General features: G+C 39.5%; 1 protein-coding gene and 1 long non-coding RNA gene across 16 annotated transcripts in view; one reads left to right on the forward strand and one right to left on the reverse strand.

Moving 5' to 3' along the window:
* AFF3 (ALF transcription elongation factor 3) overlaps window positions 1-18,253 on the forward strand; it is a 229,923-nt gene that overhangs the window by 117,676 nt on the left and 93,994 nt on the right. For all 7 annotated transcript variants that reach the window (XM_081907762.1, XM_081907761.1, XM_081907760.1 and 4 more), the window contains one exon: window positions 6,814-6,900. In XM_081907762.1, the coding sequence (XP_081763888.1) occupies window positions 6,814-6,900 (87 nt within the window). The remainder of the gene's footprint in view (window positions 1-6,813; window positions 6,901-18,253) is intronic.
* LOC309368032 overlaps window positions 1-18,253 on the reverse strand; it is a 103,942-nt gene that overhangs the window by 68,540 nt on the left and 17,149 nt on the right. For 6 of the 9 annotated variants that reach the window (XR_014167491.1, XR_014167492.1, XR_014167493.1 and 3 more), the window contains exon 2: window positions 4,136-4,232. The exons of the other annotated variants lie outside the window; for them this stretch is intronic. This is a non-coding gene — a long non-coding RNA (uncharacterized lncRNA). The remainder of the gene's footprint in view (window positions 1-4,135; window positions 4,233-18,253) is intronic. 9 annotated transcript variants of the gene reach the window in all.

The raw sequence follows: 18,253 nt of genomic DNA on the forward strand, positions 1-18,253 counted from the left end.
GCATTATGAACCCTTCTTCAATCAGTAGAATGTTGTGGTTGCTATGCCAACAACTTGAGATCCAGTATGTACAACAGAGTGTAGAAAAAGTGGACGTCTGCCTAAGCCATAGCTTCCAGATCTTCTAATGTGGCCCTCCAGATGTTGCTTAACTCCCATACCCCCCAGCTGTTTGGGGTAATGGTAAGGGTTGAATGGAGCTATAGCCCAGCAACCTGTGAAATGCCACAGGTTAGCCAACTCTAACATTCTAATGTTCACCCTACCGGGGATGATGCCATCTGGGTCCACATTTTCCAGTGCTTCCTGAGATTGTCAGAGCCAGCACTCGGGAGATGGTTCAGAACACAAGAAGAGCCCTGATGAACCAGAACAAAGGCCCATCTAGTCCAGCATTCTGTTTTCACTGTGGCAAAACCAGAAGCCCCCAAAAAGTATGCAAGCATACCTATGATTCCTAGCAACAGGTATTCAGAAGCATACTGGTGGTATAACATAGCCATTGAGGCTAGTTGTCTCTTCCTCTCACCTGTCAGCACTTAAGAGGATTCCACAGATCATTTAGGAGAGAGATTGTCAGCCTAGACCAGACAGTCCCTGTCAGAATGATGAGCTAGGCACCATGGTGGGGAGATAACTCTCGGCCAGTTAAATCATGCTGGCTAGGCTGTGATCGAGAGGAACGCAGTGATGGGGTGAGGGTGTTATTTCCCTGCCCATCACAGTACTGAGCTAGGCTGTAATGCAAAGGAAAATAGCTGGAGGAGAGCTCATAACAAGGCACCGCAAGGGGACTTAGCATGGGGAAGATCATAGGAAGGGGTGATTTCTGTGTTTGTGCACTGTATGTGTAGTGCTCTGAGATAGGGTGCATTTACATGCTCGTGTGTGTTGGCCATGCTCACTCTTTGGCTGTACCCATTGTGCCATGCAACTTCCAGATTAGGGTTTGCTGGCTCAATCTTCTTCTTAAGACAATAAAGGTTAAGTACCATTGAGTCATCAGCCAGCCATTCACTATGTGGCCAATGCTGAGATCAAGACTGAAATCCCATTTGGGACTAAGCCCTGATAAACTCATTGGGACTCACTTTCAACAACATGCAAATAAGTGTTTATGTAGGAATTGTCCAGATATTCTCAGCAAAGTATAGGAAGCAGGATTAAGAAAGAAATTAAGCTGAGGCTTTACAAAAGCCAAACCATTTCCCCCCCAAATAAAATTCCCTGTTTTCTGGTATTTTATTATTACCAGCACATGTCTTGAAATATTTCTTCTAAGCATGCACTGCATGCATGGCGGAGGAGGACACTATGCATACAATGTCTTCTAAAAGTTGTATAGTTACATGTCTCCTTGGCTTGGGGGTCGCATAACTCCATATGCTCCAATGAAAATAAGGATGTCCTACCATACCCTTTCCCATTTCTCTGATGAAAATAGTGACGTTCTAAGGAAAAGTGGGACAATCTGGGATCAAATCAGGAACCGGGATGGCTTCTGTAAATCTAGGACTGTCTCTGGAACACAGGGACACTTGAAGGATCTGCAGGTCTGGACAAACATGGGACATGGGCATAGCCAGGGTTTTTGTTGGGGGGGGGCAGGACTTTGTTAGGGGGGCAGGACCAATGTGATTGCTTAGTTAAGTATTTCTATTGCTCAGTTAAGTATTTCTATTCTATTGTTTTACTTGATTGGGGGAGGGCAGCTGCTCAATGCACCTAGTTGTATGTATGTTTTGAATAGTGTATATATGTAATTTGACTGAAGAATATTTCAAACTTTATTTCAAGTTAAACCACTTTGCCCAGGAGAGGTGGTATAGTGCTTAGAAACCTCAATAGTATGTTGAGGCTTTATTCATGATTGTAAAATGCTTTGAAATTGACAGATAAAAGACAACTCATGCTGTTAGTCCTAAGTATTATTGCTTTAAAGGATGAAACAAAAGAGAGAGAGGGGCAATTACAGGTTTAATACTCTTGACTATGAACACAAGCACTGTAGCATAACAATTGCCTAACATTTTAAAAATAAATATTTATCTTCAAACATAAGCATAATTAAAAATAACCTGGCACTCTGTTTAAAAATGTTCAGTTTCCTGCAATCATATAGCAGCATAGAAAAGAAGAAGCCATGTGATGAAGCATAGGGAATGCTGTGTTGCTGTCACTCTGGAGAGCAAGTTGCTGATGTGTAGCAAACACATGGAGTTGCTCCATTTCTAGCTCAGAAAACAGTTTCATTCTAAAGGAAGTTGTTTGTTGTGAGAGTAAATGAAGAGCATGCCTTTTGTGTCATTGTAATGTGCCGTCTGCTCCCCTTCGAGTCCCAAGTGGAAGGACCCAGTTTAAGAAGTTAGCAGCAACTCTACTTTCACGTCTTATCCAAGTCAAGACTACCCAGCTGGCCTAAATGATCAGTCAAGGATTTAAAAGCGCCTTTTAGTTTGCAAGGGTTACTAAACAATTTCTAATTACAGGATCAGATACGTAAATTGAAGGCTAGTTGATTGCACTAGTACCGCTTATTCTGTAGGCAGAAAGACAACACAGGCTTAATTCACACTCTGTTACTGTGTGCAAAACCTTTATGTATCAGCGAAGAAGAATGTGTGAGAAGGAAAGTGTTTTTCCACACATTAATAGCCCAAGATGAGTTTACCATCTGGCACAGTGGATTTCAAGTCACCAAGAAGTCTTAAACACGAACACTCATAAAGATACTTTTAACAGAGCCATTTTCTGGTGTGTACTTTAAGTTCCATCAGTTTGATTCTGATCTTTTCCTTTTGTGCCCTTGCCACCTCTCTGTAACCCCTCCCCCCCCCCCACTTCTCACACTGGCCAAATTGATTGTTTTATTGTTACAGCAGGATGAAAATAATTTCAAGGAAGGAGTTTTCATACAGCGTTTTGAATTCTCTACAGATAACTACACTGAAAAGGTCCTGGCGATACCTTAGTAGCAAATATAATCTGCTTTGTTCTATTATTTCAGTGTAGGTATGTTAAATGCCTTGATAAAAAATTGTATGAAGCTTGTAGGTAGCTGTACCAGATGTTACAGCCAATCCTGTAACACATAGCATCAAGCTAAGAACAAATGATGTAATAGAGAAGGAAAAATTATGTTTCACTTCTGTTCATGACTATTGTGATGAACATGACCACAGTTTGTGTGGTTGCGGTGTTTTTTTCATTTAACTAAGAAGTTGCTATTAAGACTGAAAAACTTGTAGCCCATGGTTACAATTTTGGCAGTTCCAACATTTTTGGGTAATGATACTATCACATAACAGAATAATGGAAGCTAAATTTCATGTGGATATCCTATTTGTCCATATTTGATAATTAATATGTGTTCTTTAAAATTCTTCATCTAAACCACACGTAAAACCTCATTCCAAATTGTAAAAGGTGATGAAATGGGCACATTTAGATGTGACAGCAAACCATGGTTTCCTGTCTTGTGCACAAGCAGCCATGAACCTTGGTTGTGTGCAGCCTTTCATTTCCTCTTCCTCCTCCACATGTAAAGGGAAGAGAGAGACAGCCATTTGTCATTGTGTTCAAATACAGCAAACTGTGCTTTGCCCTTCAAACCAGAACCTTAACCATAGTTCAGTCTTGGTTCATAAATAGCATCTTGTGCTTTAGTTGATAAGTGGCAAATGCTAATAACCTATTCTTTCACCTTTTGTTGTTGTTGTTAACCCAACTCCTTCATATTTCATCTGGTAGAGACTAAATGTTGCCATTTTATTTTAATGCTAATAACTATATATTGAACTCTGCTCTGTACTTCTTATTTCAGCACTAAATGAATGCATGTGGCCCAGATCTAGAATGAAATTAATCCCAATATGACCTTGTTCAAATATTTTAGCACCAAAAATGTAAAGGCTACTGCAGATGTCTTATTTGCTGTTACACATGTAATGGTTCAACTTATTTTAAATTGTTTTTGCTTTATGTGCAACATGTTGTGCTTTCATTTTATTGTACCTTTCAACCTAAAAAACTATACCAAAAGACATCTCTGTTGCAGATATAAACAATGTCATATAAAATTTCTTCATTGTTACTCGATTTCTCCATTAATGTATGTTTTTAACTGTCTGCCAACCTGGAAACATTTTCTTGGCAACTCTGGCTGATTTGGAAACACTGAACATTTTTTCCATTCCTCTTCTGTCCGCATATATTCTGCCATCTGTCATGATCTGGAAAACAGACAGTCTCATATCATGTTCTTTATGGTTTTTCACATTCTCTTTTATATTTGTTACTTGAAATTGGTCCAAGGTAATCTTCAGTCTATAGCAACTGCTTAGTTAGCAAAGTTTAAAAATAGCATGCATGTTAGTATGCATTACATGTACTAATAGCTGCTGCCATTATTATTATTATTATTATTATTATTATTATTATTATTATTTATTAAATATACAGAGACCTGGACCTGAATTATCTTAGCTCTTTTCCGCATAGTCTCTTTCCTCATTCCCAAGAGTCATCCATTTATCTTCATTAGCCACTTGTTCCAGTCTGCTGCTAGTTTTAACCAGGGAAACAAGCTGTATTAGCTTTGCATAGCAATTCAGGAATTAGAATCCACAGTTCTTGGAGGAATAAGGCCAATGCACCAATAAAGGTTGTACCTTGATTAATCAAATAATCTCAGTTTGCCTGAGCTGGGCCACTGTTCAGACAATTGTCTCATCACATAGACCACTGCTTTTGTTTAAGCACTTAGTTTCTAAATAGATACTGAGATGCAACAGAGGAACACGATCAATTCTTTTCCTTCTAATCTGTTTTAGGGGCAGGAGGAGATGGATTTATTATAAAAGTACCCTGCGTTCTAAACCGCCCTGTGATCTTCGGATGAAGAGCAGTATATAAATTAAATAAAATAAATATGTAATTATTCTAGAAGGTGTTTTAACCCAGTTGCTGAGCTCTTGGAAAACAGCTGTTTACATCAGGGGTGGGAAGAAGACAGATTGGTATCTACTAGTAGACCTCTGGGTGATTTGCAACTAAAAGACTATTTTCTTCTTCGAAATTAGGCTAAATTCTAATTAAGAAAGCTTAGGGGAGAAAACCGGCAGGGGGATTTCTTTTGTATAAATGAGTGGCGAACACATTCCTGGTACTTAAAGCAATTCCTGCACTGGTTAGGCTTGTGCTCAGAGGTACTATACTCCTTAATTCGCTTCAGTGTGACTTTGCCCCAAAGCATCTGTAAGGTACCTGCTGGTGTAAGTTGGTGGACATTGGGGTTCTAATAAAAAGCAAAGCATATTTTGGATGTGTCGTTCTTCATGAAAGTACTGAATGACTGATAAAGTCCTCTTGAAAATGAATGGGTCACATCCAGATTTTGTTGGATGACATCCTCCAGCCAGTAATCAAGAACTGATGGTACGTGGTCCAGCAACTTCTGGAGGTTTGCAAGTTCCCCAGCCCTACTCTAGAAAGATTTCCAAGGGCCAGGGAGATGTTGAGCGTAGCATTCCCTGATTTACTTCTTATTACAATTAGAGGGTCATGGGTGGTGCTGTGGTCTAAACCACTGAGCCTTGGGCTTGCCTAGCAATAGGTTAGCGGTTCGAATCCCCACAGTGGGGTGAGCTCCTGTTTCTTGGTCCCTGCTCCTGCCAACCTAGCAGTTCGAAAGCATGCCAAAAAGTGCAAGTAGATTAATAGATTAATTAACAAACGCCAGCTCCCTTGGCCTGTAAAGTGATATGAGTGCCGCAACCCCAGAGTTGTTCGCGACTGGACTTAGCTGTCTGTGGTCCCTTTACCTTTTTACAATTAGAGGATTACCGGTAAATTAATAAATCTTAGGTCGAATCTGATCTCTCCCTGGGCAAAATCCTGGGGGAAAACAGAATCTGAACAAGGTCTGTGTTGAAAGGCTTTTACTGTGTGATTTTAGAAATACCTGAAGATTACTTGCATCTTATCCTTTATCAGATGGGAGTTATAAGAAGAATTAGAAGATGAAGAATTTTACTAGAGATAAGTGAATGAGAAAACAGTTTAGATTGCAAGCTAAATGATTTTCTGATTTAAAGGCACCCACAGAGGTGACATGTGGCTAATAAACTGTTTAACATTTGTAGCTCCCAATAAAATAAAAGGCTGCGTCTTTTATTAGAAAATAAACTTTTTATCAAAGAGGGATTAAAGGTAACAGTCATAACTCACAAACAATCTTTAAATAGTTTTTCCTCTGTTTATTATTTCAAGATTGTGTGTCAGGCTAATCAACTGACAAAATGCTGTTACATATTTTACTGGAAATAATAATAAAATAAATAAATAGATAGATAGATAAATAAATAAATAAATAAATATTTACCCCTGTACCCACACGTCTCAGGGCAGTTCCCAGGATAAAATTACAATATAAAACCACAGAATACATAACCCAAATAAAAACAGAAACACCACCCCCGAAAAAAACACAATTTTTTATTACCAGTCACCCAAAGGCCTGGTTAAAGAGGAACATTTTTGCCTGGTGCCTAAAGGTGTATAATGAAGGCGCCAGGTGAACCTCCCTGGGGAGAGCATCCCACAAGCGGGGAGCCACTGCAAAAAAAGGCCCGTTCTCATGTTGCCACGCCTCCTCAAACTCCACAGGAGTGTCAGATTCCAGGGGTCGAGGTGTTTACCCAGGGTTTGTGTTTCCTTTGGAAACGAGGCACAGTGGAGACTGTGGTGTCTTTATTATATATGGTTTATTAATTTATATTAAATATAATTTTGAAATCTCTTCTTTTTTTAAAGGAAATGACCCATTCATGGCCTCCGCCACTTTCTGCTATTCACACACCTGGCAAAGTGGAACAAAACAAGTTTCCTTTCACCAACAAGGTAATTAGCTTTATCTTTAACCTTTACCTTCCTGCATTCTAATGAGGAACCTGAACTACATGGGCCATATCCAACACAGTAGCTCCACTGGAACAATGGCTTTCTGTGTGCATAACAGAGTTTCGTGTTGGGGGAACCACGAGAACAGATTTGGGGGACATGTGAGGGGGTGAAAGAACGGAAGTCTTATTGTGCCATTGGTATTACACATGCAAAGCATTGGACACAACCCTGTGTCATATACCATCTGTGTTTCAACTCCTTTGGAGTTGAAGATTGAAAATAGAACCAGAGAGTTGACCTGAATGTAGTATTTTGCATAGCTTTGCAACTTCAGATCTACAAATCAAGCCTTTGGAACATTTCAAACCTAGTTTGTTGTTTGCGCATTTTCCTCCTCTCCTAACTTTAACTTGCATAAGACAATCTGCTTTTTATCAACATTCATTTAAAATTAGCCTCATGGCTGGTTACCATAAATCTGCCAAACCTACACCATCATCTGCTGCCTCTACTCCCCTCTTTGTAAATCTTCTGTCAAACCTCTGTCCTTTTCCTTTACTTCTGCTTTCTGTCAAAACAAAAAAAATTCCTTCCAGTAGCACCTTAAAGACCAACTAAGTTAGTTCTTGGTATGAGCTTTCGTGTGCTTCCCTCACAAGTGTGCATGCACACGAAAGCTCATACCAAGAACTAACTTAGTTGGTCTTTAAGGTGCTACTGGAAGGAATTTTTTTTTGTTTTGACTATGGCAGACCAATACGGCTACCTATCTGTAACTTCTGCTTTCTGTGTTATTGACTACTGATACAGGCCAATGATTGTATCAGCTCTTGTGATTTGTAAAATATCAGCAGCACACTGTTGATTATAAATAAGTGTGTGGTTGTTGTTTTTTAAAAAAGTTGTGTTGTGAAGTTGTTGCCATTCCAAAGCGGTGTATCTGAAGCACAGGAAGAGAGGCAATGCCAGAATAAGACCCCTAGCAGCTTCATAAACTGGAATAGCCAACCACATTGGTTCATAAAGGGGAATAGCAAGGTAGAGCAAGAAGTGGGATAAGCAGTTGTAACAATTAATTAGAAAGGAGATAGGAGCATTAAAGTGTTTCCTATATTTGTATTGATGTGGTAAATTAACCACACATCTCGAGAAAGCGGTAGTTTTTGCTCATTTGTGTTTAAAAATATAATCTTGATTATGTTAGCCCTCAGGCATTTTGAACTACTTTTAACCTGTACTTCAGCTAATTGCTAGTCTGACAGCTTGAAATTTACACTGTATTAAATAGGCAATTAAAATTCCACAGGCTGTCATGGCTGCAGCCAAGCTTATTTGATATCAGTCTAGAAATCTAAGCTAAATAACTGTCTGTAAAAATTTCATTTTATTCCTATGGAATATGCTGTATAACAATAAAGGAAATTTAATGTCAAGTAGACTTATTGGCTTCAATTCAGCTGGGGACTCAGTGGTATGCCAGACATACCATTTGCACAGCTGGTTTTGTCTTCCAGTTCGTTCTTCAGCCACCCCTATGCTGAATTGCTTTTTTAAACTTAGGGGTTGGTGGCAAATATAGTCCAACCCAGTGATTCGGTAAAAGAGAATACAGAAATAGGAAGCAGCAGAAACAGCAGTCCACAAAGCCTTGAAGATCAAGGCAACTGAATACAGGAGTGTGTATCCTCTAATCCCAGTGGCAAACTGAACATTTCCAGTATTACTCAATTGGGGGCATAAAGTTTCAATTTGTGGTCATTGTTATAATACTGGAAAAGAGAGCTCTATTCCATGTTGCTTTGCTTTCTATGTTCAAAGCTATACTGTGGTACCTTGGTTCTCAAACTTAATCCATTTCGTAAGTCCATTCCAAAACCAAAGCATTCCAAAACCAAGGCACGCTTTCCCAGAGAAAGTGATGCAAAATCGATTAATCCATTCCACATTTTTAAAAACAACCCCTAAAACAGCAATTTAACATGAATTTTACTATCTAATGAGATCATTTATCCCTAAAATGAGAGCAATTATCAATGTACTGTACCATAAAATAAATAAGACAGTATTGTAGATTATAAAAAGATTTTTTTTCTTATGTGCACTGATACCTGCATACAGGATGTTTCCTTACACACACATTTTTTGTGTACAGTGGTACCTCGGGTTACAGACGCTTCAGGTTACAGACTCCGCTAACCCAGAAATAGTACCTCGGGTTAAGAACTTTGCTTCAGGATGAGAACAGAAATCATGCGGTGGCAGCGGGAGGCCCCATTAGCTAAAGTGGTACCTCAGGTTAAGAACCATTTCAGGTTAAGAATGGACCTCCAGAACAAATTAAGTTCTTAACCTGAGGTGCCACTGTATATGTTTTATTTTTAATGGCTTTCTGTAGCTATATGGTATTATTTCATAATAAACTTAATGAGCACAATTTTGCACCGTAGTTAAATTATTTCGACTTAGGCTCCATCTTTCCTTTGCTGTGGAACCCAAGGCTGGATCTACACTGACCTTTTTAACATTATTATAACGATATTAGCTATATCGTTCTAAAATGTCACAGGGCATACCGCTAAAAAAAAATGTTCATTACCTTAACGTTGTTCCTCCATGACAGCAGTTTCCCTTACTGCTTGGTTCTTGGTTGCTCTGCAGTGCTCTCTGGTGCCACGTTTTAACAATGCATTATTAATGTTCTTAGCAAAACGTAATGTGACCCTTACATTTTGAAAACCATTCTTTAACTCTTTCTTAATGTTATAAACCATGAGTGTAGATCCTCTCCAAGGCTTCTAAAACTCCAAACAAACATGATTTGTGTATGTGTGTGTGAAATACGAAAAAGAAATACTAATAATACCGCTATAAGGTTACATAAGTGATTCAGCAAACAACAGGACAGCAGGTCAGCAAAACAGAAGAGTAAAAAAAAACCCTCTTCAGCCAAATGCCTGGTGGGGGCGGAAATATCCTTGTTTCCTCTAACTATCTCTCTGAGAGTTGACTCTATTTACAAAGGGAGATTGCTTTTTTACGGTGCCACAACTTTAAGGAACTGTCCTCTGCACATAAACTTTGCCCTTCTATTTGAGAGACTTATTTTGTTACTGCTTCGGTTGCTGTTGCACAGCAAAGACCACAAGGGGCAACCCTGCCATGTCCCTCCACATGTTATCAGTCATTATTTTATCCAATCCATTTGCCCGATAACTGCTATAGATTGTGTAAATTTGTGTATTTCAGTTCACTAGCTTTTTGCCATGTTCTGACTACCTAATAGTTGTACCAGACATCCGCACGCCAATCTATCCAAGGCTTTAGAAACGTCTCATGAGAGTAAAGCTGCCAGTTTTCCTAATTTTCCTCCCATAGCTAATGATGTTTATTGCTGTCCACACTGACTCCTTTAGCTGGGAACATTACTGTAACTATCTTGACATTGACTTCTACATTTTAGTTATCTACCTCTACGTTTCTGTTCCCCCTCTCTTATGTTTTCGTCTGAGTGTCCCTTTGACATCTGAATTTGTACATGGCAAGCCCTTTGAGCTCCTGTCTAGTTAACTTGGGAACCCAAATGTGTGTGGTTGTATGAGTGATACTGTTCTCTGGAAAACCTGAAGAGAACTGATGTCTAGAGTGGCAGCCATTTTTAGTTTCGTTGTAGTAAGAAGTTTATCTGTGTCCTGCACTCCAGTCTGCTGTGTCATTGCTTTGCAAAGTTTGCAGCAAAGATGACATGGTGTTAGAAGAGAAATTGAAAGTAAAGCAACAAATGATAAAAAAGAAAAAATACCCAGCTAAACACTCCTGCAAAATGTTTGAAGAAAAGGAGCGGAGAACTGGATAAGGTGGAGACTAGAGTTTGAATTGCACTCTCTTGTAAGTGGAGCAGATAAGATAAGAGAGACTTCAGTGAGTGCTTGTTCTTCGTGGCAGGTAAAGAAGCAACAGCAGTATTTGATCCCTTTCAGTTTGATGATGACAATGCAGATAAGAGAAGCATTCAGGTTTTGATTAGTAAATGTGAAACATACTGCACGCAAAGAAGGAGGATTGCATATGAAAGGCACATATTTTTCACAAGACTGAAAGTGAATTATAGAGTGAAATCCACAAGTCCACTTAAACAGTGTTAAATTAGTCCAACTCAAACCAGATTTACTGCTTGTTAACCAGTCAGGATATTTACATTGATATAGAAAAATAGGGGTGGTTGGCTTTTGCTGCTCAACTCCCCAAGGGACTGAGTCCCCATGTCCATGATCGGTCAGAGATGAATGGATGGAGACAGGATGAGGTGAAAGCAAGGCAGATCTTTATTTTTCTGTTGCAACAGAGCTCTTTCCCCTTCTAGCAAGGAGGCAAGAGAGACCAGGAACCCAGAAGAAACATCTCTTTTAAGGGTTTGCATTTTGGCATGGAGAAGCATCTACAAACAGTCAGAAATTACATCACACATAAGGTGGGGTTACTGTGGCTCAGGCAGGCCAAGGTGTGATATTCCTGAGGATTTAGCAAGTTTTACATAGTTCCAGACACAGTTTACACAAAAAAATAGCATTTGTAAGACAATCAGGATGCCAGTCAGACATCCCTCAATGCAGAGCATCTGGGCAAACAATGGCAATTAATACAAAGGAGGTTCATAGATATAGGAGCGGAATCTCTTCAGGAACTTCCCCTGATTGCTATCTGCCGACATGTTCTCAGGCAAGGCGGATTAAGGAGGCAGAGGAAATAAGTCTTCAGGAGAGCCAAGAGGGTTTTTGGATTGCTCTCCTGTACTGTTTTAGACGTGGTTTATATACTTATGTATGTGTGTTTACCTTGTGCAATTATCAACATTTATTCTATATTCCTACAACAATATACTCAGTCAATAAAAACAATAAAATAGATATACAAAATATGTTATACTATACATTAATATAATTAAAATTATGCTACTACAGAAACTCTTTGACATATACTAATAGATATAATCTAAAACTGTAAACAAGTTCCATAAAGGCAATTTAACAATTCTGGCAGCTTTTGTACATCACATAATATGAATAGCCAATATGAATCTTATTTTACTTAAAGGAGAGTTATTTCTAATCCCAACAATAAGGGGCTTGAAATAGTGGATGCTCAGATCTAAACACAAAGGGCATTCCAGTAAAAAAGAAAAGAAAGGTGTATCATGTCTTCTACCTTCGAACATCTGGCTGGGCAATGTCTGGCTACTCCATGCTGAACACCACAGCATCACTCAACCTCTGTCAACTGTCAGGCATTCAGTCTGCATTGGGTCAAAAGCCATGCCAACTCACATGAGCAACTAAAAGGCAAATAGGGAGGCAATTTCCCAGGAAGGACTGCAAATGTTTGATAAATGTAGTAGGTTTTGATGTCAGGCCGTATTGAATCTAAGAGCCACGATTACCATATTTTTCGCTCTATAAGACGCACCAGACCATAAGACGCACCTAGTTTTTGGAGGAGGAAAACAAGAAAAAAAATATTCTGAATCTCAGAAGCCAGAACAGCAAGAGGGATCGCTGCGCAGCGAAAGCAGCGATCCCTCTTCCTGTTCTGGCTTCTGGGATAGCTGCACAGCCTGCATTCGCTCCATAAGACGCACACACATTTCCCCTTACTTTTTAGGAGGGAAAAAGTGAGTCTTATAGAGCAAAAAATACGGTAATTTAAATTTGCTACAAGGAGTAATGATGTAAAAGAAATAGGATCAGTGGGATGCTCATACATATTACAAAGTTGTGTCTCCGGGAGTTTCTTGCTTATAAAGAAAATATTCCATTAAAGGAAAACCCTACAGGTATCACCCATGCTTCATACTTCCATCTTGGAATGTCCCAGTGGCTTTTAGTCACAAAGTTCAAAAGCAACTGGATTGCATGGAAAAACGTAAGTCAAGATGAAAACGAGCCTTGTGTCAGCAAGCTGTATCCTCTGCCAGTTGCTGTGGCCCCAACGTCACACCAGGACCCACACGGACACCTGTGAATGTAATACCAAGCCTAAGGTCTTTGGAATGTCAACTGGGAAAAAGAGTGTCAACACAGAGAATGGAGAGAGATGGAGGTCAATTGTAAAAATGTTGGGAGGAGAATTGTAAGAGGAAGGGGAGTGAAGAAGAGCAGCTGAGAAGAAAGACAAAGGAAAGCACCAGAGTGGAAAAACCAAGCATAAAAAGGAAGAGGAAGGAACAGAAAGAATAGCCCTCAGCTGGTGAGGAATAGCAAAACGCAGCAGCCCAAGGAACTGTGAAAGTGACTTTCACCATCCTGATGAAACTGTGCTCGTAACTTACCGTGGGTTAGGGCTTATTTGTCTTTTTCCTGTATATTTGATAGTTAGTTAATGCTATGACTCATTTAAAATGGTAAAGATTAGTATATGTACACCCACTCGCACCATTGACTCTAATGCGATTGCCAATCTGCCCTTCCTCATCACAGAACTCTGAGGCATTACGCCATCCCTCATTGCTGTCCCATTGGGTTCTGGTGGTCAAAGAGTGAATAACCCACCCGCTCCAACTACCACTTTCACAGGGCCATTAGTTGTCCTGTGAAGGTGGGGGAGGGTATTAGAGACTTTTGGTAGACCATGCAGATTTTCATAAATTCCAGGTTGGGTGTGCTTATCACAAATTATTCCTTCCTTCAGAAAGCTTCACCACCTCTTCCAGTGGTGATTAGGCTGCCCTCAGCAGCCCAGCAGTATTCCCTTCTAATTGGGGACAAAATTCCCAGTGGGAATGATGTTGCACCTTAGGGATAAAAGCTGGCTACCCAATCCCAATAATGCCCCAGGGAATGGAGCTACATCATGGATATGGTGTTATTGTCATAGGATATGCTGTCTCAGGGGACGCGGGTAGCGCTGTGGGTTAAACCACAGAGCCTAGGACTTGCCGATCAGAAGGTCAGCGGTTCAAATCCCTGCGATGGGGTGAGCTCCCGTTGCTCGGTCCCTGCTCCTGCCAACCTAGCACTTCGAAAGCATGTCAAAGCGCAAGTAGATAAATAGGTACCGCTCTGGCGGGAAGGTAAGCAGCGTTTCCATGCTTCTCTGGTTTGCCAGAAGCAGCTTAGTCATGCTGGCCACATGACCCGGAAGCTGTACGCTGGCTCCTTCGGCCAAGTGAGATGAGTGCCACAATCCCAGAGTCGGTCACTACTGGACCTAATGGTCAGGGGTCCCTTTACCTTTACCTATGCTGTCTCAGATTAGAAGGGACTACTACTGAGCTCCCAAGGACAGCATGGCTGCAGCTTGAAGTGGCTGCAACATTTTTTTTCCTTGTAAAAGTAGAAGAAATGGAAAACCCTGGGCCATCTCAGCATTAAAGGTAAGTTCACCGCCAATGCCCATTCCCTGCTCCATGTTTGAAAATTCACCTACCTCCCAATATTAGCCTACTCTTCAGCAAATGTTTCCACTAATATAATTTCTGAAAATCGCTGGGCCAATACTTTGGACCAGCACTTAAAAGAAGCAGTTCTAAGAGAGCACGCCTACTGTCAAATAAATCACCATAAAGTTTCCAGTTTCCAGAACTATTTCATCTATGCCAGTAGTGAATTTGGGAAAATCCTGCCGGATGACGTGAATGCTAGGCAGTGTACATTCAACACACCTTTGACAGGTTCAGACTTTTAAAAAATCAGTATCGCTTCAGAGCTATACCACAAGCTGACTCAAGGCAGACATTTTAGGGAGCATATTTTCTCATGAGGAAAGGTCAGGCAATAACATAACGTTTGGCTAGAAATGTTCCTAGAAGGAGTTCCTAGACAGAGGGAGGAATCTGAAAATGAATAGAGAAAAATGCACACCTGACATTTCAGAAATAAAATACCAGGATATTTCTTACCCAAAGAAAGTCAAAACCAAATTGACGAGGAGCATTTTCTAGCTATTTCATCCGCTTAAGAAATCATCTGTTTTGTTTCTGCTATTTTCAGTAGTGAAATTCTGGTAAAATTATTTTGGGTGGAAGCGAATCAGAGGGGCCAATGTCCCCACCTCGCTTGGAAGCTATGGTCTAAGGTTCTTTTTGAATTTTGGGAAATTCAGAATAGTTGCCACTATAAAAGTGGGGCTGTTTCATTTACTCTGAGGGCCACCCTTATAGGGGATAGCACCTGAATATCTACAGAAAAACACACTTTTACAGGATAAATGGATTGTTCTTCCTGTAGCAAATTTTATTTAGTAGACAACTGTTAAATACCCTTCTGAGTTACTGAAGCCAGCTTGTTGAAAATAGACTTTCACAATGTATATGCCAACCTTTTGTTAAACCTGAAATGGTAGGGAAATCTTGACGATATGGATGTCATAAAAAAGAATGGCTTATGAAAACTCGGAGAGGATTTATTTGATAGCAGACCCAAAGGATTTAACAGGTACCACATGCCATCTTTTTGAGAGAGAATATCAGGGATTAACAGTGCAGTCTTCATCACATCTATTCAGAACTAAGGCCCACTGAGTTCAGTGCTAATTATTGCCCAGTAAGGGCATTAAGATCAATAAATGGAACCTTCTTAGTGTTGGTGGCACTGCTGTTGTGCAGTGCAGTTCCTGCTGAAATATGAAAGACTCCAACTGTATTGGCATTCTCCCAGCTTCTGAAAATGCACTTGTTTACACACGTGTTCCCTTGATATCTCGACCTGAGTCTCCTGTTTTAATAACTGTGTTCTCTTAATGGGATTGTTTTAATTCATATTTTAATAATGGACTTTTATATTTTAATGTTTTAATCAGATTGCTTTATGGTTCAATCTGTTGATGCTGTATGTTTAATTATTCTGTATTTCAACAATATGCAAGCTGTTTGTATGATTTAGAAGCCATCTTGTCATTAAGCAGTATATAAGTTAATTACAGTGGTACCTCTGCTTACGAACTTAATTCATTCCGGAGGTCCGTTCTTAACCTGAAACATTTCTTAACCTGAGGTACCACTTTAGCTAATGGGGCCTCCCACTGCCGCCGCGCCACTGGTGCACAATTTCTGTTCTCATCCTGAGTAAACTTCTTAACCCGAGGTACTACTTCCGGGTTAGTGGAGTCTGTAACCCGAAGTGTTTGGAACCCGAGGTAACACTGTATTATTATTTACTTCCAAGTACGCATGCTAATGAATCATTGAAATAATTTGATAAAAAAAGTTGTTTTGGTTCATGAAACCATTTTTCCTTGAATTACTAGATCAATTCCATGTATGTTTGGCTGAAACACTGCAGCTTTAGATGCAACTAAAATAGAGAGCACAGCTCAAAGTCCTAGAAGAAAGATTTGATTTGACTGATGGATTTGATTTATTATATTTTTATGCTGCTTTTCATTCAAATGAATCCCAAAGTGGCTTGCAAACAACAAATAATAATAACCTAGTAGAACATAATAGAATATCACCAATACAGCAGAAAGCATATGGAATAATTAGCAATTCATCAGTGAAACAATTACAATATATAAAACACTGTTAACAAAGCAGCAACTAAAAAATAAGTCAACACAGAGTCTCTCTCCTCTCACAGTTCTTACTTTTGAAACAGCTCCCTTAAGAACAAGGCCAAAATCCCAAAGATTTCTAGGAAAAGTCAGCTACCTAACAAAGTTTACACTCTCTAGAGAGGTTTGACCATTGTCGGTGTCAATGTGTTATGAGTTAAAAGGACCAGTAACAATTCAGTGAATGCCAAATAGGTAAAGGTAAAGGGACCCCTGACCATTAGGTCCAGTTGTGACCAACTCTGGGGTTGCGGCACTCATCTCGCTTTATTGGCCGAGGGAGCTTCCGGGTCATGTGGTCAGCATGACCAAAAATTGCCAGAATGCCAAATATATAGGATTAAATTGTTATAGAAAGGCTAGCTTGTTGTACGTACCATCAAACTACTGACAGCTGTCTAACAAAACTATATTCAAATAGCAAATAGATTTCAAATGCCATAAATCTAGACATACAATATGGTATTGGGCAAATCACCATATCTCATCCATAATTTCATATCTGTGAAATGTGAACCACAGTAAACAGTGAGAAACTGTTACTGCTTTTGCAAATTTAGTGATAGGGTTTGCTATAATTCTAACAAAAATATACTAAATATATTCTGCTCTGAAGAGGAGGCAGAATTTAATATATCTTGCTTATTCTGTGACTCAGCCAACCAACAATGACAAGTTTACTTGAAATAGCTCATAATTTAGAATGCATGTCATTTAGAAAGCCGTTAATCCTTATTCTCTGTTAAAACCACACATATTTATGCTAATTAGCTTTATTGTTGCAGTTTATTTTGTTTGAAATATTCCAGAAGAACAGTAAAACTGCCTTTGAAAGTGGTACTTGCCATTGTTTATACTTAAGTGAAATGCCATTTTCAGGTGCTGAAGGAGTACTCTGAAGATTAGGAGACCATAAATAATACACAGCAATGCATTCTCAGAATCAGCAAGACACTTGCAAATATAAAACATTACACACTTTTATCACATATCTACTCTTTAAAAGTCTCATAATTGCTTTGAATTATTCAAAAGAAATTTGAGCTGACATACTTGGAAGACTTAGCACAATGTTTTGCCAAAATGATGAAGATGTTTCATAAAAACATCAAAACAGTTTCAAGTGTGGCGTAATTACACATCACTTTTGCTAAGTACATGTATTTGCTGGTCTGCTGGAGACTAATATGAAGTTCAACTGCACCGTTTAAGACTGTATTCGAACTTGCATAACTTTGGGTTGATGTTTATGTTATCCCTTCCTAGCTGCAGCAGCAGGAGAGGTGGGGCAACAGAACCTACTTTGTCCATTGGTTGGGACAAACTACCATTTGGCTTCTCCTCTTCCTGAACTGCCCCCACCCTGGAACAATTACATCTAAGAAATAAACATTTATGTAACTACAAAAACAATTAGTTCTTGAATTTGCTTCTTTTTTTGTTCCCCCATCCTCTCTTCCCTTTGTTTGTCTATTAGAATGTAAGCCTGCAGACAAAGATGGTTCTGTGTTCCAATCTTGGAACAGCACCTAGAGAACTTTAAGCTGTTTGTAAATGATGACAATTATTATGGATTTCCTAGGCAGTTGTGGGCAGTTCTATACACTGTAGGTATGTTATTATTTGGTGTATTCTTATATGATCTTTCCCCCTCTTGTGAATAAAAACTAAATACAGTGGTACCTCAGGTTACATACGCTTCAAGTTACATACGCTTTAGGTTACAGACTCCGCTAACCCAGAAATAGTACCTCGGGTTAAGAACTTTGCTTCAGGATGAGAACAGAAATTGTGCTCCGGCGGCACG

This window comes from Podarcis melisellensis (assembly GCF_964234715.1).
Source record: "Podarcis melisellensis genome assembly, chromosome: 4".
Classification (NCBI taxonomy): domain Eukaryota; kingdom Metazoa; phylum Chordata; class Lepidosauria; order Squamata; family Lacertidae; genus Podarcis; species Podarcis melisellensis.